The 24,386-nt window shown below is 34.5% G+C and overlaps 1 protein-coding gene across 27 annotated transcripts in view; it reads left to right on the top strand.

Moving 5' to 3' along the window:
* LOC134535104 (uncharacterized) overlaps positions 1–24,386 on the top strand; it is a 305,166-nt gene that overhangs the window by 165,062 nt on the left and 115,718 nt on the right. Inside the window, exons 1-2 of one of the 27 annotated variants that reach the window (XM_063373993.1) lie at positions 16,441–17,969; positions 20,728–20,910. The exons of 25 other annotated variants lie outside the window; for them this stretch is intronic. In XM_063373993.1, the coding sequence (XP_063230063.1) occupies positions 17,923–17,969; positions 20,728–20,910 (230 nt within the window). In that variant the 5' untranslated portion in view covers positions 16,441–17,922. Of the gene's footprint in view, positions 1–16,440; positions 17,970–20,727; positions 20,911–24,386 lie in introns of those variants that run through there. One more of the 27 variants, XM_063374002.1, reaches the window with a different exon arrangement.

The following is a 24,386-nucleotide window of genomic DNA, read 5'->3' as shown; positions in this document are numbered from 1 at the left end:
GTAGTCGCTTCACCTTAAAAAGCCCCTTCATTGTATTTACTGTCAGCACCTCAGAGGTTGCCTCATCAACTGAAAGCTGCAGATATGCGTCCTCTAGGTCTAACTTTGTAAATATAGTCCCACCCGTTAGGTTAGCAAATGCTTCATTTATTGTGGGAAGCGGATACACACTAGTTTTGCAAACGTTATTCACAGTACATTTGTAGTCCCCACAGATGCGTACTGATCCATCTGCTTTACGGATTGGTACAATGGGAGTGGCCCATGCAGAATGTGTTACAGGTTCATAAACCCCTCTTTCCACTAACCTGTCAATTTCTTCACCCACTCTGTCTCGCAACGCGAAGACCACCACACGACTTTTCTTGAATATCGGCTTCACATCTGGCTGTAACTCTATAGTCACTGGAGGCCCTACATAGTGGCCTAACTCTGCATTATCAAAAACTCGTGGATGTTGGTTTAACATTTTACATACCTCATCTTGTGTGACTGCATGAACACCGTGGACATATATACCAAGTGGCTCAAACCAGTTTCTCCCTAACAAACTCGGTCCTCGTCCCTCAGCAACCAGCAGCGGCAGTTTGGCTTCAGTATTACTAGTCTTGACCTCTGCTTCTAATGACCCTAATACTCTCAGCCTCTCTTTTGACCACGTCTGTAGCACCAGTTTAGTCTCATTTAACTGCGGGTTCTCAGGCCATAACTGCTTGAATGTATCCCAACTAATGATAGTGTGGCCTGCACCTGAGTCAATTTCCATCTTATGTATTTTACCATTTAACTTGAGCTCCATTAGCATTGGTGGTTTTGGCTGCGCATTAGCTGTGGTCCTATACAGACTATAAATCGGTGATTCTTCCGACTCTTCTAGTTCCACCTGATCAGACATTTTGTAAGTTTTACTTGTACCTTCTCGACCAGGTTTACTTGTGCCACTACGATCATGCCAACCCTGCCTGTCTTTCTTTGTTTTCGTAAGTCCCTTCTTTTTCGCAATGCAAGCCCGTTCCAAATGACCTTGCTTAGAACAAAAGTTACAAATGGTGCGGCAGTGCCAACACTGTTCTGGGGAGTGTTCACCGTTACATCTCCAGCAAATCCTTTCCTCTGGTGACTTTTTTCTTGCCCCTTGCCCTTTGTCCAACTGGTGCACCGTCTTGGTTCCACTCACCGTCACTTTATGCAATGCTTCCGAGACTTCTTCCACACTACCCCTTATATCAGACACATTACGCCCAGTCATTTCTGCTGCAATTGCCATATCCATCGCATCCTTAAAAGTCAATTTAGGTTTGGCAAGGAGGGCATGCTGCAGCATCTTATCCCGCACACCACACACGAGGCGATCTCGATACATCCTTTCGAGATCTGAGAAATTACAATGTACCGATAATCGCCGCAGCTCTGCCACATACTGCGAGATCGACTCGCCATCCCCTTGATCCCTTCTATGAAACTTGAATGTCTCGACAATTTCACTAGGTTTCGGCTCAAAATGGTTCGTCAGCAGAGCAAGCACATCGGCGATCGCTACTTCTAGAGTTGATTTTGGCGCTATTAATGAAGTCACTAAATCGTACACTTCGGTGCCACATACTGTAAAAAAAATCGCTCGTTTCTCCTCGTCCTTCGTTATGTGGTTAGCCACAAAATAAAACTGTAGGCGCTCTGAATATGTTCGCCACGTGTCTCGTCCCGGAACGAATTCGCCAAAGGATTGAAAAAGCGCCATGTTTTCGATCATCCCTTAACCGCACAATCGTCGATTACACACACTGCAGGCATCGCGTCTGTACCGGTTTACCTCGTCGCCATTATTATGTTCTGCACATGTCTTTATTTATTAAAGACACAACTCTTAACATTCTAGGTTCCCTTTCACAAACATGGCTACAGTTCAACTGTCACATACATAATACCAACCAGACAACACAACTATCTTAACCCAGATAATGCCAACCTTGTCATACAAAATATCTTAACCTAAATACATAACATTAACCAATTAAGCGCTGTACCTCTTGCACCATATGTGCTTAACTTTTTAATTAATATTTTATGGTTAACACTATCAAAAGCCTTACTTAAGTCACAAAATAGCCCAACAGGATGATTCCTTCTGTGTAGGTCCATAGTTATTTTGCTGATAAATTCATAAAGTGCAGTTATCGTCGATTTACCACGCCTGAATTCATGATGACTGTCCACTAAAATTTTATTTTTCTCAAAAAACGACATTAATCTATTAAACATTAATAATTCTAATATTTTTGAGAATGAGGGCAGAAGAGATATTGGCCTATAATTCTGAAAGGCGTCACGAGGACCTTTTTTATGCAAGGGAATAACTTTCGAACACTTCCATAAGGTAGAAAAATAACCTTGCATAAAAGATTCATTATAAAGATACAACAATGGGTCAACTATATAATCAATAGAATACAAGTCTTAATAATAAAATCAGTTACAGGATCTAAACCTGATGAACGTTTAACTTTTTGATTTATGAACTACTGACAATAACTCCATTTTAGTTACAGGAAATATGAAAATAGAAGTATAGGTTGTGCCAGAAATGGAGGCTGTATTGTACACATTATTATTAATAATATGATGAACATGGAGTTGGTCATGCACTATTTTATAAAAATATTCACAAAACTCATTTGAAACTTAATATGGATCTTTTATGCATAGGTCTGAATGTTTCTTTATCTCTATTTTGTACATTTTCAGATTCATTTAACTCACTTTTAACAATATTCCAAATAGTTTTAGTTTTATTTGTTGATAATTTAAGCAGTCCTTCAAAATAAGATTTATTGGCAGATTTTAGAACTTGTTTATAAATTTTATTATAATCCTTACAATATTTTACAAAAACTAGGGCAAATGAAATTTTTGACAATTTATATAACCTTCTATTATTTAAGGATGATACTTTGATACCTTTAGTTAACCACCCATTATTTTTAGCTTTAAGATAGATCTGATGAGTTCTTAGAGGAAAAGCCTCTTCAAAACATAACATAAATTTATTTAAAAATGACAGACAAATGTCATCAACTTTATTTTTGTTATAGATATCTGACCAATCAAGTGATTTCAAAAGGTTGAAAAAGTTTTTTAAACTATTTTTATCAAAACACCTACTTTCTACAGTATTTTACTTAGTAGGAGGTATATTTTTAAAGTTATTAATATTAATTACTTGACCATAATGATCAGAAAGTCCTATAAATATAACAGTGGTTTTGTAAGAAGTTTTATTAAGATTAGTTAATATATTATCAATTATAATAGCTGTCTTAGCAGTTTCCCTAGTAGGCTGAATAACAGTAATAGAAAAATTGTAAGTCTTTAATAGATTCAAAAAATTTCTTGCATTATCACTATCAATATTTATATTTAGGCCTATGTTAAAATCACCTAATATTATTATATTTTTAAATTTTACGGTTACTCTATTTAATAATACATCTAGGGAATTGAAAAATAGAGCAATGTTAGAATTAGGTGATCTATAAACAACAATAATTAATAACATTAAATTATTACTTTTATCAACAATAGCAGATGACTCTAAAGTACTTTTTAAACTCTCAATGCTAAATAATTCTGCATTCATATCATATTTGGCATATGTATATACAAACACCTCCACATTTAGAACCAGCTATACTAAAACATGAGATAACCGTAAACCTGGTATTCTAACATAATAATTTTCTCCCAACCAATGTTCTGATAAACACAACACATCACATTGTATAGATTCAACCAAAACTTGTATCTGTTCGATTTTATTCGAAATAGATTGTATATTTTGATGAATGACAAAAAACGAGGTGTTGGCTTATTATTACTATGATTGTTGATTGGCATCACAGTTTGTGCATCAGTCTGATATGTATGAGAGATTTGATTATGTCTACTAACTGTAAAACAGCTGCCAGAGTACAAATTGTTATTTACACTAAAAAATTCTTTGAAGAAACACTAGACCTAGTTAACCACTTATCTAATAATGTATATACAGGTTTTACAGTTACTGGTAACACAGTACCAATGTTTCCTGCATTGCTCACGCCACTTAACACCTTCTTAGTATTTAACTATTTATCTAAAAAAGTGAGTTTTGATGCACGCACCATAAATTCACAAACAGCATCACATATTTTTTGTAGCAATTTGAAATTTGCATTTAATATTTAAATGCAAGCCATGAGTTGTGTACATATTTCTGATCATAGTGTAAGCATCAACACATTTCACATTTGGGAACTTAGCACATAGCATCGTATACTTAAAATTTGTTTCATCAAACGCCAAATTTACACAAGATGTACTTATGAGATCATGCCTGTAGGGAATATTTACGACAATTACTGATTTATGATTTATTTTTCTCAGATTCTCTTCCAGGCACTGAACAGCTTTCTCTCCTACATTTCAAGCTACATCAATTGCACCACCAATTAACACTAATATATCATAATTTTTGACACTTGTAGGATCTTCTTGAATGCACCGTCTCTTACTCTTACTCACCGTCACTTACTCTGGTTGATTACCTTCTGTATAACCTCGGTGATCGTAATTTATGTACACCTTTTCCCCACTAAGACGATTCAGGTGCAGATTCTGGAGCTGTGTTTTTTTATGTACGGATGTGTCAATAAATCCATCAATTGTGGGTGGGGGCGGGGGAGGGGGGAATTACTACTCTTAAAAAATCATTTCTGTATGCACGATAAAATATCCTTGGTTAGCTCCCTCCTAAATATTCTTTTACAACCTATGACGTGTAGCCTACTTCTTAGATATTTTAAAACACGTTTGATTGTGTAGAGAAGGCGATTCTTCGAGTATGTGGCCCTTTCAGAATTAAATTATTATTATTAGTTACAACTGATGTTTATTTCGAGCCTCTTTGACTTCCAGTTCATACATAAAAGTCGAACTACCAGTGATGCTTGACGTCACCAGTAGGGATAGCGTGAAGGAGCTCCTCATTTAACCAGACGCGACTGGCTTACACAAGTATTTATATTGCAATAATAAATTACTAAATGATAGCTTAATTTTCGAAAATATAATTACGTTTTTTACAAGAAGTACGAATGCCAGGACATTTACTAATAACATTGTTTTTAAACATCACATATAAAAAGGGAAGTGTAATCAAAAGCCACAAGCTGCAGGTCATCTAAAAAAAGCAAACAAAAATTTTTTCTAGCTCTAGCCTCATGTATACATACATTAAACATAATACATTTAAAACATTAAAATTAATGCAATAACCTGCAATATTTTGAAGACATATTCAGCTACAAAAAATTCTCCGATAGTATAAAAACTTCGCCTGTATGTATAGTTGCACAGAAAAACACAGTCGTGATCAGATATGAAATATAGCAAATAATACTGCTTTGCAACATAACGTCATGCTATTAGATGGTCAACGTTCAACTGTTTGTGTTATTCACATACGCACACACCTTTGACATAATGTGTATAGAAAGAAAATTTGTAGAAGTGCAAAACCTTTGTAGAACACAGTTAAAAATTATTTTTTTTTTTTACGTGGGCAGGAAAACTACATTACTGGCCAACTTATTTGAATGTACTGGTTAGCTGTGAACGAGCGTTCTTGCAAAAGAGACCAAATCTGATCGTTTTGACCACATAATCACCGCAGTAAAACATACAATTTGTATATTGTATATGTGTAGTGCACCAAGTTAATATTTATTATGATTACCTTGGTTAGCACTCGGTTACGTACGGGTTTCTATCTTAAATGTACCAAAAATAGTAATATTTATATGAACTCATGTCGCCATATCTCAATAAAGGCCACTCACTATTTGTTGACAATTGGTACACAAGTCCGCTATTATTTGATTTTTTGCATGCAAACAAAACAAATGCATGCGGCACTGTACGTAAAAACAGAAAAGGAATGCCAGATATGTCCAAAAAACTGTCCAAGGCGGAAACTGTAGCCAAACACACAGACACACTGACAGCACTAAAGTGGCATGACAGGCGTGATGTCTACATGCTTACAACAATGCATGACAGTATGGCAGCAACTGGAAAAGCTCATCACAAGACAGGCAAACAAATTGTAAAGCCGTCTTGAGTGAATGATTACAATGTGAATATGGGAGCAGTGGATAAAACTGATATGTTACTCAGTTCATTAGCATGTGTGAAAAAAACTGTGAAGTGGTACAAGAAAGTTTTTTTTTTCATTTAGTCGACATGATTATCTTGAATGCACATGCTTTGTACATGACAAAAACTGGAAAACATGTTCAATTAGCTGATTTTCAGTTGCGTGTGGTACAGCAATTGTTGGAAAAATATCAAGAGACAAAAACATCTCCACAGAGCCACAGACTACCTTCCAGTTCTGACACACCATTGCGCCTCACACAGAGACATTTTCCATCCCTTGTTCCAGTTACAGAGAAGAAGAAAAATCCTACGAGGCACTGTCATGTCTGCAGCAAAACTAAAAGAAAAGACAAGAAGAGACGAGAATCTTGTTACATGTGTGATTTGTGCGGAGTGGCACTTTGTGTTGTGCCATGTTTCAGTGATTATCACACTCTGAAAATCTATTGATTTGTAAAAACAAATAATAAATTTTAGGATACTGTAAATAAAGTGCAAATTTGTTTTAAGAAGAGAATATTAAAAAACAAAACAGAAATATAGCAACTGAATACTGTAATTTAAATTTTTTTAAATTTTTGTTATTTTCAAATTTTTGCTTTAAATACTCCAGCACTGAGGGGTTTGCAAAACCATCCAAGTATATAGCAGCTAAAGGATTAAGGAGGCTGATTGCAATTTTTTTTTTGTTTTTCTTTGACATTAACTCATCCTACACAGAACATCTTTTGTACCAAATTTGAGATTATTTAGGCATATCATGTTTAGATAAATGGCTAATCAAATTATGATATTTTCTCAATCTTGGATTCTACAAAAAATGAAAACGAGCAAGATATGTCAATAAAATTTGGTATAACTGAAGTATGTTTAGTAACATATTGCAGGAATTAGTTGTAATTGCTCATAAATTGATACGGAAAAAAAAAGTGTGTAGGCATGTAATTACATCATTTTTTTCATTAGACTGTAAAATCTACATGGTGAAATCTATATCAAAATGTTGGATATGCAAGAAGTGGGTTCGGATTTCATTTTGTTATGTGTGTGTCACAATGTTGGATTGTGATAGAGTGCAGCAAGTGTGTAGTATCCGGGCATGTGTCGTTTTGCCTAAAGGCGTTTTTCTAAATTTTGGTAAAACGCCGTTAGGCAAAACAAGGTTTTGTCATAGTAACATTTTAGGCAAAACTCCGTTAGGCAAATCACCGTTTGGCAAATCGGTTTTAGGCAAAACGCTGTTACGTAAACCGCCGTCAGGCAGCACTTCGTTAGGGAAAATGCCGTTAGGCAAATTGCTTTTAGGCAAATCGCCTGTTACTCTAGTATCCGTCATTGCGCCTGGCATACATCGGACGCAGCCCGCAGCACAGTGCGCGATGTTATCGCGGCTCGACACGGCCCGGTCTCCTGGCGCGCTGTTGCCACGTGTCCGACCAGCTGCACGAGCCAGTGTTGCCCTTCAGTCGTGCGCAGAGCGAGCCAGCTAGCGTCTCTCAGCGTGGACTGGCGCGGGTTCCGTACTTGAGTAGACGTCGAGCAACTTGCTTTACAAATGGCCCCTAGAAAATTTGTGAATTGTAAGCCTTATAAGAAAACAAAAAACAATAAGAGAGTGAGAATAAAGAAAAAGTTTCATGCACAAAGGAGACAGAGGTGCCTACCCCCCCCCCCCCCCAAGCACAATGACTCACCACCCTAACCTTATTATGCCCCCCCCCCCCCCTCCAAAGGTTTTGTGCTATTTTCGCAATGATTTTATAATATTATACTTTTTTAGTATTATATTTTGTCACATTTTGCATTAATTAAAACTTATTTTCTAATAATAATTTTGGTCATATCAGGTAGGTAATATTTAATATTATAATTTAAGCATACTATGACATGTGACAATGTTCTTTTCAATCCTTGCTTGTTACCTTAATAGCTTAAAAATGAGATGAAATAGTATCGCAGCATCACTCACAATAGTTCAGTAGTACAATGGAAAATTTTAAAAATTCTGAATTAGACATATATTAAAAACAGTTAACATTGAGATATATAATATATATACATCTTAGCATAACAAACAAAAGTAATGCAGATAACTGCCTGTTTGAAAATCTAGCTCAAATTGAATTTGTGTCTCCTTGCAATAACTTTCACTAGCAAAATAAATTGCATGATTAAAAATTAACGCTGATCTATATCGTTGATAAAAGCTTCTTCCTTGATGATGTAGATCGAGAGAAGTTCTCAACGATTTCATCATTTGAAATGGATGCAAGCACATCTTTTTCAGAACACAGAACCATTAGATTTGACAGCCATCTGTCATCCATGCACAATCTCAGCCGGTTTTTTATTATACGTAACTTACTCATTGCTCTTTCTGCGGAACAACTTGTTACTACCAATGAGAGTAAAGTTGCATAAACTACTTTAATAACTTTAAACCCAGAAAAGTTATTGAGGCATCGATAAGGTTTCAGAAACCCTTGGGTTACCCACAAAACATTTTTCTTTTCATCTCCCTCATCTTCCTTTTCCTCTTCATCACCATCGATTTCTTCTGTATCTACCAGGTTTTCATTAGCCACTCCAGTCTGTTCATCTTCCTTTCTTGACGTTCTTGGGCTTTCTTTTACCACATCGGATAGTGAGATATTTGGATGTGTGGCAAGGTATAGATCACCGAAGCTGTTCAGTTCTTCAGCCACCGAGTCACAATCCCACTTGTAGAAATCACACAACTCTTTGATGTCTTCAGATTTAACATTATCTTTCTCTGCATTAAGAACTCTAGTGTGAAAAAAGTGGCTCATTTGCATAACCGTTTTTAAGGAATTATCGGAAAATCTATCCTCGAACTGACGATGCAGAGAATCTAAGAGCTAAAAATACATTTCAATTTTAAGTCTACGATTTAGGTTTATTATGGGCTAGTTATCTCCAATCTCGTCCATAGCCCTCTTCCTAAACCATATTCTTCCAGGTACTGGTACAAGTGGATGAAAGTCATGTTTTTTCGCAAAATCTTCAGATTTTTTTAACACTTTAGACCAACCTTCGTCACTTCGGAGGTTCTTGATTTTAGTCTTAACACTGTTAATGATTGTTTGAACAGTCCCATAATCTATAACTACACCTTGAAGACTAACTGTCACAGGATTCATGACAGTGAATACAGACTGGGCGACATGAAGAGCAGTGATTACATTAAAAGAGTTTAGCTTGCTCAATAGCCCTTTCGCAAGATCGGCTTTGTTTGACCATCTTGTTGTTTGCACCCTCTTCAGTCGCTTCCACTTGTCGCTCAACTTTGTTCTCAAATCCGTTTTCTCAACACAAACATCATGCCTTTTATGCCCATAGTTAAACAAGCGATATAATTCTTCCAGCACTGAAAACAATTCTTGAGTCTGGGGGCAAAAATCAATTGATTTTTAAGATCGAGGGCGAATCTGTGCGAAGTACAGAAAACAGATCGCAGTGTCATACTCATTTTGAATTAAAGTTTTAAGTCCTGAGAAATTGCCCCTCATATTGCCAGCACTTTGACCAATCATATTTAAGGGGTTGAATCCTACTTCCTTCAAAGTGTCTACCAACTTTGACTTCAGATTTTCTCCAGTGACATCAGCAGATGTGAATACCTTTATTAGTCGCTCGCATGGTTTTGCAGATACTCCTGAATTTTCTACATATCTCAGAAGGACCATAGTTGCTTCTTTCTTAGCGACATCTTGTGTTGAATCCAAAATGACAGAAAACTTGTTACTTTCCTTTATACTGTCATCTTTCCTTTGGGTTACCATGCCAGTCATAATGGAAATCAAGTCATATATTTCTGTAGCTTAGAAAATTTGATCCCAGTTTTGGTTTGTTTATCCTTGCATTTTCAATTTTTTGGAGACACATTCTGGCATCAGGGTTGTGTTTAGCTAGAAGTTTAAACAACTTCGGCAGTTTTCCTTCAACTACAGTGTTTTTTCCTCAACCAAGTACCTGCAACAATCAATGACGATGGAGAGAACTTCTCTTTGGTGTCGAATGTTCTCATTTTCTGTTTGCACAAAATGTACCGGTAACATGTTTTCCTGCAATCCATTGGACCCTCGCAATTTGGCAACCTAAGTGGTTTTTAGAAGTTTTGTGAACCTCAATATCTCTTTGTGCATTACCTGTGCGCCATCCTTGATAGCTGTTACCAGATGACCAAGTAGAATGATGGTTGGGTAGTGCAAACAGAAGGCAATGCAAACAATATGCAGAATCATTCCGTTTACTGTAAACCAACCAATTTCTATCTTTTACCGTGCCATCAGGAAGTTTGTAATGTACTTCTGCCACTTCATTGAGAATTTTCTGTTGTTGACTGATGGAAAATCATATTCAGAATCAAACTCATTATTTTCCTATTTCAAGCCAAACTCTTATGTCTCTGGCTGTCAGTTTGATTTCACTCAGTCTATTAGGATCACTGTTATTCTTGGCGGAAATCAATTCAGCAGATGCCACTTCAGTGTCTTATTTCTGTTGTTAACTCAGGCTGAATGCTAGAGGACAAGCTGAAAGGTATTTTATCTTGAAATTTCTCACCTGCATTAAATCCATGCGAAGGCCCAGGAACACTTGACATGTCAGTGGTGGATGACATCGACAGAATACCATCAGTCGCAGGAGGATTCTCAGCAGAGTAGATGTCACCAAAAACGATGGAGGGTGAACCAGAAGTATCAGGATAAGATGTTGACTGGCCCTGCAGAATATCTGAATATTCCTCCCCCTTTTTTGTGACATCATTCCTAAATATATATATATATATATATATATATATATACATACATACATACATACATACATACATACATACATACATACATACATACTTTGAAAAATTGGGAATATTTTGAAATTCCTATTTTAATGGCCTAAAAACATGTAATAGTTGCATAATGAATTTACACACACACTAGAAAATGCCCTGAAGGGGCCCACCTCGTGGCCCAAAAAATGTGTTTCTAATATGCCTGTTGTCTTGAAAGTACTTAAGGCACCCGCCTACCTGGGAGCGCATCCCGAACTTTCACTCGCTATCGAAGCAGCCTTCACGTGCGACAGCGGTCGGTGCTGGAACTAGGCTGCAGCCGCGTTCCCTCGGCGGGAGTGTCATTCATTTTCCCCCTTCCAAGAATTGTCACAACCGTAATAGGGTGTTTCCAAACCTCCATTACTTCTGCTCTTATGGCGGAAAGAAAGATAATCGATACCGCGTGCAATTCTCTCTCTCTCTCTCTCTCTCTCTCTCTCTCTCCCCATCCCTCCCCCCATCCTCATTTCCTGTTGTACCGACGCTACGTCCGTCGCATACAAAGCGGTGACCTAATAATTTTATTTCTGCATAGTTTGTAGAAAGGTCCAGCACATGCCCTTATATTAGTGCCACATACTTCTCGTGAATAGTAAGATACAGAAGCCTGAAAAACCTATTTTTGGCCTTATTCAGGGGTAATAAAATATTTTTGTTTTTTATGTACAGTTCATTTTGAAAATATATTTTAGTTCTTGCCTAAAGCTTGAGTTCTTTTCATACCGAATCCGTTTTCTAAAATTTTCTGTAGTATTCTTTTTATACGTCTTTTAAACACTGTGTAACACTGTTCACTTGCTAGGTAGGCGAGTACCTTAAGAGGCCGTGTCAGTAAATGTTTATTTCCAATATTCTGCTCTAGAAGTTCTCTCTTTTAACAGTGAGATTTAGTGGCTTTTTCAACCGAAGGAACTGTAGCCGCAGCGCGTGATAAAGCTACTATACCCTTATCACAGGATTAGTGGGAAGGTTGACAGCTCGAGTTTACTCGACGAAAAATGTATCTGGTTCCTCGACAATCTGAGAGGATGACAATCTGACCGGCGGCTCACTAGGAAATTGCGGATGCAGGGATTCAGAATCAAGAAACCTCACTTATACAACTATGGTATGAGTCGAATCTAAAAATTTTAATACTTTAAACGTATCGGAATACAATTAATCTTCAAACATGTGGTAATTATTCTTTATCTGGATGTAATAGTCCGTGATAAATAATGTTAGTTGACATTAAAAAGTATACGAAATTCATCATGTAACGTTTTAAAAGGATAATAACATAAATGCATATGCTTAGATATTGCATATGCATCACACACAATCTAAATACAATCTCACTTAAGTCAGACTACCTAATTTTTTACAATGCACCATCATACAGTTTAACAGAGGTAGGTGAACCTCTTATCGACGTTGTTTCAAAGAATTTAAATTTACAAATATTATACTATTTATCTTAATACGATATGTAGCCTACCTTTATGAATACGAACTTACAAAAAAATTATTGAATTTATCACATTACACTTTAACATTACACAAGACTAAAACACTAACAAAACTTAATTTTATACATTGCTGTAGCATATTAGAAGACGAAATAACTCACAAGACTAACATTAAGAGGGCTGCATTACAAATTTACTTTACAGAGAAGAAAATATCCTTTCAAGATATTTCATTACCTCATTCATTACATAATACTGCCGTTGATGTGATCGTAGATATAAAGTATTTAAAAAATATATTCCATTATGTTTATGTAAATATTTTGAAAACGTTATTGCTTAAAGATGCTCATTATTTAAATAATAACGAATCTTTTACTTTTATGTACTGAACAAACAAAATACTTATAAGTTAATAAGAATAAGCTTAGTTGAGTAACATCTTCAATTTGTATTGAATTCAATGTACATATCGAAAATCATGTACAATGAATGCAACAGATTGAATTCAATAAATATTTGATCTTGTGAAACGGCCATAATATTGATGTAGATTAGGGACCGGAAAAATTCGCGGTTTCGACGGCCTTCAGGATAGACTGCACATTCCCCTGTACACTCGGGCAAATAACGGCAGCAGTGGCGTAGCGTGGGTGGGGCGGAGGGGGCGGCCCGCCCCGGGCGGCAGCCCGCGGGGGCGGGTCGCCGGTGAAGCGGGTTGAGATCTGATCTATGATTCATTCATTACATGTCAGACACACTATAATGTTCCATTTTTATCTAGAATTTTGCGCACCAACTATTTTTTAATATTTATTTAAAAGAAAAACTGCGAAATCACTGACAGAGCTCTTTATAACGTTTGTTTGTTTACATACGAACAGCAACATCGCATCACACCGCGCCGCCCGGCGCGCGCGAGCCGAGTTGAGCGGCACTCCTTATTGTGTTAATTACTCATACAAAATCTTTTGTTTCACGCGTCGACCCGTGTCGATGCCTCTCTTTCGCACTCATTGAATTTAGTACTACGCATTGTACTGTAAAGTTTAACCTTAACCCAGGGCAAACCAAACAACTTCCGCAAACCGGGACACAGTAAAACTCATATATTGCCCCGTACCGCGAGCGCAGGTAAACCCAAAAAAATATTAAAACCCAAACTAATAGCAGGCTTAAAAAATACTAATAAGGTTGCGAACAGTGAGAGGAGGCAGCAAGTTAAAAAGACACAAAATTTATATGACAACATTTTATATATATATATATATATATATATACATATATATATCATAAAATCGTTTCATCACAAATCGGTGCATCCATCATAAAATACATACCCTATTACTACTCATAAAAATAGCTATATAATAATACTAAAAAAATACTTTAACAATTCCCCCGAAAAATTATAATTTGATCATATACTTCGGAGCTCCGAAAATTAAATATAATTACCAAAAAGGCGTTAAAAATATATAAGAACATAACTCCGATAGACTATCAAACTTGACTATATTGTCGATTGAACAAGAATTGGCTGCTAATATTGATTTTGACAAAAGTTATTTCTGACTTCGCTGCTCATAAGGCCCGTAGAATCCGCTTGTAAAACCGCTCATCCTATTTTAACTTCAATAAAAGGTACCTCATTGCATGTGAAATTTAATTTTAATTAAGCACCTATAAAATGGGGGCGGCAAAATGGGTTTCCCGCCCCAGGCGCCGAGATGGCACGCTACGCCACTGAACGGCAGTTCATTTGCTGCTGACTTGTTAGTCGTCTCAGCTTGTTTGTCTGTGATTCGATCCTTCTTTGGTTGGTGTTTTATAATTGGTTGAGATTCGTCCAGATGAACAGTAAGCCAATAGCAAAATCATCTAAAAGGTATATGTATTTGACTTCTAGCCTATCGCCGAATGAATCCGCGAATTTTTCCGGTCTCTATTAATTATAGATGCTCACATGCATCGTGAGAGTCCGTATAAAGCCTATTACAATTCTATAAGTATACATTAAAATGCTTTTAAAATATACATGTGTAATATAATTAAAACTTGTTTAAGTAAGATCATCACAAAAAAAATGAAAATCCTTCAACAGTAAGTGATGTTTTATAAGATTTTAACAAAACACACTTACAATAAGAGAATACTAATCATACCACATAATTCAACACAAAATATACATTCCAGTAGGCGCTACGTAAAAACAACTTCTATTTTTATGCTGATAACTCTGCATTGTTTTATATATATCATTATTTCTAACTTTTAATATTCTCTACACATTAACTGAAATTACTTATTTACAGAGTCTTAGCTAATGTTGGTCTGTACCACATACAGTACGTACGATATCTCTACGCAAAACACATACAGTTCATTATTAGTAATATCAATTATATTTCATGAACATAATGAAATTAGTATAGGCCCTAGGTTGTTCACTGTTAATTGAGTACTTCTGAAGTATTTTCATTGTGAGTTAACATACATACCAAATGCCATTCTTCCAGTAAAGTTACAAAGAAGACAAGAAGATAATATAAATATGTATGTAGTACCATATTTTAAACCCCTATTAAATGAATAATAACTCAATCTCTATTCTGGACTATTAAGTAATAATTTTTATTAATGTTATTTATAACTTAAATAAAATGACAACTAACAAATTAGTAAAAAAATATAATTACGTGCGATATAGTGTGACATTTGTACTTGGACGGCAAACGAATATAATAAAATGTCTATGACAATGTTAACTTTACTCATTATTATGGAAAGAAACAAAATGGGCAGATAAGCATATTCTACGCTGACATTTAAAAATGCTCAATTTAAAATGAACATTCCAAGAAAATTTATTTTATATCACCACAAAAAATCAAACTGCGGCGTCATTTTCCCGATGACAAACAAAAAAGTTGTATGGTCGCGAATAATACATTCGTATGGCGTCACATCAGCGGAATATTCCCTTGGCATAAATGTGTGAATTCTGTGGCACTAATGGAGAAGTAAACCTTCGCTCGAACACAAAAACAAATGAACGAACAGCTTTTTTTTTTTTTTTGATAAGATGTGTAATCGGAGACCCCTGGGGTGGTTGAAGAGTGTCAGGTCGGTCGCCAGACCAGATAGTAAAAGCTCAGGGGCTGAGGATAGAAAAGGCATATCTCCAAATTATTAAGTATAAATGTTGTCATGTAATAGTTAAAGACTTGATTACACCCAGGTTTATAAACCCATCATGATCATGAAGACACTGATCGGAAGGTAATGTGCAATACATTTCAATGGCGTTTTCAGTTTTTGCTAAATAATTATAAATATAAGCAAAATTTCAATGTATCTGGACAAATCAAAATATTGATAATATTATTTTCATCACAGAAATAATATATGATATGATAAATAAATTTGAAAAAAGCGGTTATGTTAAATGTATTGTATACTTTCAGTAGGCAAAATTTCTGGCCCCTACCTCTTATAGACTTTGAGAAAAACTGCCTTTTAAAATAACATTAATATAGATAGGAGCGAAAATTTGTGACACGGCCTCTTAAGGGTGTTCATTGGAGTCGGGCATGTCATTAAAGGCAATGATATGTTAGATATTAGTCATATATGTAACAAGTATGTGTTAAGTGATTGTTTAATAACATTTCGAAACCAAAACTACTTTTATTGAACTTTTTAATTTATATTTTAATGTCCTAAATTCATACATATCGATGTACTTATATTTCTTTTTAGTAATGTTTAAAGATATATTTATTGTAAATGTTTTCAATATAATCCTCTGAAAATGTAATTTGGTTAGAGCCAGAAGATTGTTTTTTTTCTATTCTATTAAGAATCATGGTAATTTTAACAGAAAAAAAAATGGTTGAAGTTTACTTAGAAAATGAAATTATAATAGTGGTATTATGGAATCATATTACCAGAGTATACAACCATGTCTGTTCACTTTACGCTGATACATGATTTGTATATATACGATGAAAAATACAGCTGTGGTGTATGAATACATGGAGACGTGTGTCGCTCGTGCGAGTAACCGACTTCGTGTTTCGTTCCTGCGCGACCCTCGTCTCCGCGTGTCCGTCCACTGGCGCTCGTGGTGGCATTGCTTGGAACTACGTCCAGGAGCTCCCACCAGCCGCGCCGCGATACCGCGCGTTTGTCAAACACTACTATCGCGCGCATTTTGTTTTCTTTCGTGAAGTGCATTTGTTAGTCGTTGAATATATTCTTCAGTGCACCATGCCGAGGTCTAAACCACCTCCGAGCCGCTCTCGCAAAAAAAGCAAGAAAGCAAAGATCAAAAGGAATTATTGGCGGGAGAAAAAAGCTAAGGATACCGAATCTGAAAAACATCCCAGAAATCTGAGGTCACGCAGTTATTTTCTCACATAAAAAAGTTACTATACGATTATCTTAGCGTATACTTTATGGGAAAAAGTTACTTCGGTGATTGAACATTATTTGTTTAATGTTTGATCTTCTTCGTTTTTAAATAATTGCATGATAATAGGAGTAAATTTAGTAGTTTAAAACGTAACTTTAAAAAAAAATGTAAGTACTATAACTTTTAGTATCGCGGAACATATCTCACTTTGTTTACTGCTTATATGTAATATTATAGTTATTTATTTAGATAATCATCACATGGTTTGCTCTGTTAAAATAACGTGAGTTTATACAATCCTTACTATCTGGTGCGATGTTCCCAATTATTTTTTCAAGTCTATGAATTCCTAGGACCCTGTTATGATTTTTATAGATTAGTGCCGGTGTTTTACGCCTAAAAATTACTCTGGAAACATTCGTTTTAGCCATTTTAACTCTTTTAAAAACTTAATTCGAAATCAAAAGTACTTTTCTGCCCTCGGCGAACTCTTAAGGCTAAGATTCTTAGTTTTGCAGCCTCCAAGAAAATTATTTCTCCCATGAATATCGTAGTAGATAAAAAAAGTATAATCGGCAGAATTATAAATAAAACTTTGAATTTTGTAACTGTGATGATAAAAATCTTCTCAAAAAGTGCTTTCTTATTTAATTTTAATTTTGAAAATTTCAAAACTAAATATTAGGTATATATTTAAACGGTACACGGCTATTTTGCACACAACTTAAAGTAGGTACAATAAACAATTCTGCCGATTAATTTTTTTAATACAACGTAATGAATTTTAATAATCTTGAGTATAAAATACTGTGAATTAACTGTCACTTGCCGCTGATGAAAGGAATCAATATAGTGGAGTTCAACAGTTTGCCGCTAGAGCACCGATTAGTTCCGAGTTTACTCACTAGATGCCTTTATTGTCGCAGTTCAGACGGGAATATTATCGCTTCGAAACGGTAAAAACACAACACTAGTATCAGCAATAGTAAGTGGACGTGTATTTTCAAATGAAGCACAGCAGGAAATGGAAAGAAGTCCATCGACGCCAACTTGAGTAAGTATTTAACTGTACTTGTTCCACATTGTAATCACTTTGTTTTCCCCCGGAAAAGTAATTCCAGTCCATTCATATATATAGACACACACACACACACACACACACGCACGCATTAAACATTATTAGCAGTTTTATTGGTTCAGAGTTTAAACAATTTATTTATTTATAACTAGCGGTAAAAAATTTTTAAATTAATTACATTACCCTTTTCTTGTACATACTGTGTTGGTGTCAAAATCAATGGCATTAAATATAAAAATCCCTTTCGACACAGCCTACAGGTGTAGGTAGATTTTGTAGTATTTATTTATTTGATAAAGGTTTTAGATAGTATTTAGAATTTTTATAATAAATTAAGACATATATATAGTGTAGATACTAAAACATGATTTTTTTTTTGTTATTTCATTATTGAAGTGATGCTTGGTTACATAAAAAAAATTTAAATATGAATATTCTTTTAATATGATACATGTTTCCTAGTAACTACAACACCACAAATTAAATAACAAATTGATATAACAATGAAAGTGATTGTGTTTATTCAATATTTCCCCATAGTTTTTTGCTATAGCGAAAATTAAGGATAACTCTGCAATGATTGGGTGTATCTAAAATGGTTTCAGACATATTCAGACATATTTATAAGATTTACAAACAGTTAAAACGTATTTGATGGTGTGCCTACTAAGGGAGCAATGAAAATTTTTGTCAATTCCTGTTTAACCCCTGCAGAAATGGTTCGTCTAATCAAAAATTGTTTCCGACAAAGGTTTTAGTTAATAAATTACAAGGTTTTTGAAGAATTATAACGGATTCGATAGTATGCATAATAACAGTTACGATTTTTTTTGTCCTAAACACTTTAATTTTTCCACCCCTTGCAATTATGGTTGGTCGTATCAAAAACTTATTCAGACAAAAGTTCTTCATATTTTTTTCCTGCAAACATTATGTTCACACGGATGCGATATGAATCATATTATGGAAGTTAAGATTTTTCTGTTAAAAAAAATGACCTTCCCCATTTCTACCACTATGGTCTGATTTTGCCCATTGACGAACTCGATCGAGATTTTCCATTACTTGATTTTATGTATGAGTTTGGAATTGATGTGCGAAAAATTACGGCAGTTATCGTGTTCGTAAAATTGTGATATATATACACATACATATACATATAACTTTAGAGCTGATGATGGTTATGGGTTCCTTGGACTATGAAACGTAAAACTACATAAAAACTTTTAGGAAGTCGCACCGCTGGTACGTTGAAAATTATTATTATTATTTTTTTTTTTAATGATTTTTCCTTACGTATTTGAAATTTTCTTAACAAAGTAATGTAAGGAATAAGAATTGGATACAAAATGCACGTTTTATATGCCATAAAAAAACATTGGAGTGCTAAAACAAAATGAATGAAAAAAATATCGTAGCAGGACTGTATTTGATACGAGGGAGTTCAGACTAGGAAATCAAATTTGTATAAAGGAGTGCATACGTATTAGTAGGCGGCAATTATTATCTAGTTATCGATGGTTTTCATGCATTCTACGCGGAACAAACTTATTATGAATTTTTAAACTTAAGTACTTACTTAAAAATTCCATTTGAGTTGTAACTGTTCCTTCTAACCTGGCAAATACAACCGAAATAACAACACAAATCATATTACATGTTTTACATCGTTCCAGTAAGTCAAAGTTTATTTTATATTCCTATAACAAATGCGTATATAGAATACAGTATATAATGCACTAAAAACAAGCAGGCCATTTAGATTGATTTTATTTTCTGTTGATAGTTTACGTGCACTAAAACATAACATTTAATCGTCTCTGGCACGTTATGAGATTAAGTTTATTTTAGATACTGTACTTCCTCTGATTCCTGCAATCCTTCGACTCATTGGTCTTGCAGAATATCAACTTTTCATTACAAGTTTTTCGCTGAAATGGCCCATTATTAAATTAAATCTTGACTAATTTTATATAAAAAAAATATTCAACCATAATCACGATGATATCCGTGTATGTAAACAGTTACGTAACACTACAAATGTGAAAATGTACCCATGCACAAACAAATTTTGTTTTGTAGCATAGAGATTAATAAAGTAGATAAATATTTTTTAAGTTTAGTTTTATTTAAGATTTACGTTTTATTTCCGTAGGCACAACTACTGTTTGCAAAAATAATGAAAAAAAAAAGTATAATTAAAGAGCATCTGCAGGTTTAAAATTTGCCAAATGTAATACTATATGAATTCTGAGCAACAAATTAAGTTATTGACAACATCTTTGCAAGTTAACGTAAAATTCGGTAACATGCTAAAGGTAATTCAGAATAGAATTCAAAATTTCAAAGACATTTTAAGCATTTTTAAATACAAATGAGTAATTAATTACATAAAAACATGTTAGACATTTTACCATGCCACCTATTGGTCGAAACTTATGCTATAAATATGTAGTAAATAAATCTAAATTTCCGTAAAAAGTTGCCATAAGTGCACCCAGAAAAAACCTTAAACAATTCAAGAGTTAATGGACTAAACCTGGGCAAACAGCAGATAAATCACAAAGAAAGGTTGGGTTGGGGGGGGGGGGGGGGTAGACAGGCTAATTTTAATAAAATAGTTTCCTTTAAATAAATTTTTAAGAAATCTTAATCTAGCAAACTTAATGAATTTTAAAGCAAAGGCAAATTAAAATTCGTTAACTACTTTAATGAATTATATTATTTCAAATAGGCTTGCAACATTAGCAAGAAAAAGGAAGAGGCTTGGGTTGGCACAGAATCCTCAGCCTGCTGGTGATGGTCCTGCAACACCAACCTTGCCAGAGAGCCCAGGTGGTGAAGGTTCGGTCCCCACAGCGCCAGATGTAACCACCATGGCGGCGTGTACATCACGCAACACTGATGGCTATCAAGGGTAGGCTTTACATTTACATTATCTTTTTGTGATATGACAGGTAAATTTAGAATTCATGTGATAATACTCATACGAATAAAAATTATTGTATAATCAGTCTGTACAATTTAGTTTTAACGATGAGTTGGAAACAGAACATCAAACATATATCATAGGTGTTAGTGCCAACAGAATACTCTCACAAACAATACTATACCTTTCTGCGCAACCTGCAAGCTCCGGTACCTTCTGTAAAAAAAAAATATATATATATGTAAAACTTTTCCGGAAGTCGTACCATGGTAACGACTGAAATATGTAGCCTTTCTTCTAAATCTACTTATCTAGAGTACAAATTGTATTACATTATTTTCATGATTTAAACGGTAGCAAAATTAACAGCTACATACAAACAAAAGTTTTTTCTTTTATTCATTTTATTTAACGTGACGTCATAACAAAACATTGATGAAATTATTGATCCAGAAGAAAAGGAAATATCATATTCGGCCTGAGACTGAGGCGAATATGTTTTTGCAACCAAACCATTTAGGCATTAAAAATATATCATATTCTTTGAGGAATAAATTTTTTTAAAATTTTCTATCTTTTGTATGATAAAATCTACCTCTGCATACTTTTATGAATAAAATTGAATCAATTTTATTGAATTATGACTATTTTGTATGGATACAAAGGAGTGACATGAAATGTACAATTTAATTAATAAATTTACTTTTATTTGCATTCATTAATTCAAATATATTTATTACTTTTGAAATGTTGCGTGCGTCGTATTTATTTTTACAAGTACAAAAAAAATTCGTAGCTGCCGGGATTCGAACCGACAACCTTTGAATTGGAATTAGCTACGGTGACCGTTCGGCCACGAGGCCATACAAACATATCAACAGTTTTAGATGATATATTTAAATATATAAAAATTTTGTTCACAGTAGGGGAATAATATTATTTAGTTTTAATAACACGATTTTATAACAAATACGCATCCCAAATACACCAAAATTATTTATAGTGTGTTACAATATTTTTTAAAACATTGTGCAAAAGATCCCGGGTTTAATTTGAATTATTATGTGTAGCTGTAAAACACCATTGTTGGTTCAAAACGTATTTGAATATTCAACATTGCTTTTAAATAACCGTACCGATTGTGTTGAAAACTGGTGGACGATCGTTAAATTACATATTATTAATAATTCAAACGACGAAAATATGATTGAAAAGTCAAATCAATGGTTGTTCCAATCGAGTGGAAGAGATGCCACGCATGCGTACATTGAGCATGAAGAGAGATGCCACGCATGCGTACAATGAGCATGAAGAAAGATGCCACGCATGCGTACAATGAGCAAACAGGACACATTTGTAGTGGGACATCCGTAGTGAGACTCTTTTTCGTGCGTGCAGCCAGCGTTCATCTATTTATTAGACGTTGCCACGTCAAAAAATAATTTAAAACTCCAAGCAAAAGTAAGAACACGTCTTCTAGATATAATGGAAGATTTATGATGCCATGTTTGAATTCGCTTGAAGAATAAACTTGTAGATACTTTGGAAGTGACTCCGCAAGACTGTCAGAAATGGACGTGAAGTATGCAATGCAATACCCAAGTAAATGAATCTGTGTAATTCTCGCGTACTTCCAGTTAAAAATACGTCATCATTTGAAAAGTTTTTGTTCATATTTTATATATCATTTTAATAATTTAAGAGGTCGTAACTTAAATATTATTTATTTTGAATTTTGCTGGTACCAATAAATAAATTGAAAAAATTAATTTATGGATGTTTAAACGAAGTTTCAACAAACACATGTGAATATTTAGCCTACCGATCGTTAGTACAAAACAGAAGTACAATAATAATGTAAGTTACCGTAAATTCATGTGACAGCGATGAAGTGTTAAAAAAAATTGACTAATTTCACATGCGTTTAAAAATAAAATCTAAACATCCTTTTCGGCTGGCTTAACATTGAACCTATCCGATTTCGTCAAAGGCAAGTGAAGTACGCATGGTTGGAAACATGTAACTGCATTACTTTCTGATTAATTTTAATAAAATTATGCATATCTCCAAAAAAATGTTCGGTTAAATTTAGTATTGTATTGGTATTTGTATTATAATATAATGTAGACCGGGTATATTTTTATTATGTTTTAAAATTTGTTGACTTTTGTGCCATATGTACTTTTGGTGAAAAGTGAAAATGTAATTATGTATTATTATCAGGGCCCAAAGCATAATTATATGTTTGTTGGCTGAAAATGAAAAGTAGTTATGCTTGTATATCTAAGAAAAAAATTTGTATTTTGTATGAATGTAAGTATTTTATTATGTAAATTTTTATTACTTACAAATATTTTGTACTCATAATATCTAGTTTGCATTTGTCTTAATACCTACATAATCAAATGATACACTAAGCAAAAAAAAAAAATATTTGGTTCACAATTTTTCATTGTTACAAATTTTTAAAATGTAAATTTGTTATTCAGCAATATCAACTTGTAAAACGTGAGTAAAAATTATCATTAAATTATATCAATGGCATATTTATTGCATTAGTATTCCTTACTCCTAATCTCTTACTCTGGTTGATTACCTTCTGTATAACCTCAGTGATCGTAATTTATGTACACCTTTTCCCCACTAGCACGATTCAGGTGGAGATTCTGTAGCAGTGTTTTTTTATTTACGCATGTGTCAATAAATCCATCAGTTTGGAGGTGTGGGTGGGAGGAGCGGGGGAATTACTATTCTTAAAATATCACTTTCTTATGCACGATAAAATATCCTTGGTTAGCTTCCTACAAAATATTCTTATACAACCTATGACGTGTAGCCTACTCCTTAGATATTTTAAAACACGTTTGATTGTGTAGAGAAGGCGATTCTTAGAGTATGTGGCCCTTACAGAATTAAATTATTATTATTATTAGTTACAACTTATTTTATTTCGATCAACTGTTTGTGTAATACACATATGCACACACCTGTGACAAAATGTGTAAAGAAAGAAAATTTGTAGAAGCGCAAAAAATTGTAGTACACAGTTAAAACAAATTTTTACGGGGGCAGGAAAACTACATTACTGGCCAAACTTTTTGAATGTAGTGGTTAGCTGTGAACGAGCGTTCTTGCAAAAGAGACCAAATCTGATAGTTTTGGCCACTTTATCACCACATTAAAACATACAATTTGTATATTGTATATGTGTAGTGCACCAAATTAATATTTATTATGAGTACCTTGGGTTGCACTCGGTTACGTACAGGTTTCTATCTGAAATGTACCAAAAATAGTAATATTTATTCTCTTGCACTTGTTGAGGATCGAGTAGTCTTGGGTGGGTGTGAGGGAAAGGGACAGAGAGGCAAAGGGATTGGAAATCTAAATGCTCGCCGAGGCAGAGTACACCCCGTCCCCCACCCCCTTCTGTGTGACCGGTAGTAAACATGACACCCCGCTGG

This window comes from Bacillus rossius, chromosome 8 (assembly GCF_032445375.1).
Source record: "Bacillus rossius redtenbacheri isolate Brsri chromosome 8, Brsri_v3, whole genome shotgun sequence".
NCBI lineage: Eukaryota > Metazoa > Arthropoda > Insecta > Phasmatodea > Bacillidae > Bacillus > Bacillus rossius.
This window is presented reverse-complemented; position numbering and strand designations above follow the sequence as displayed.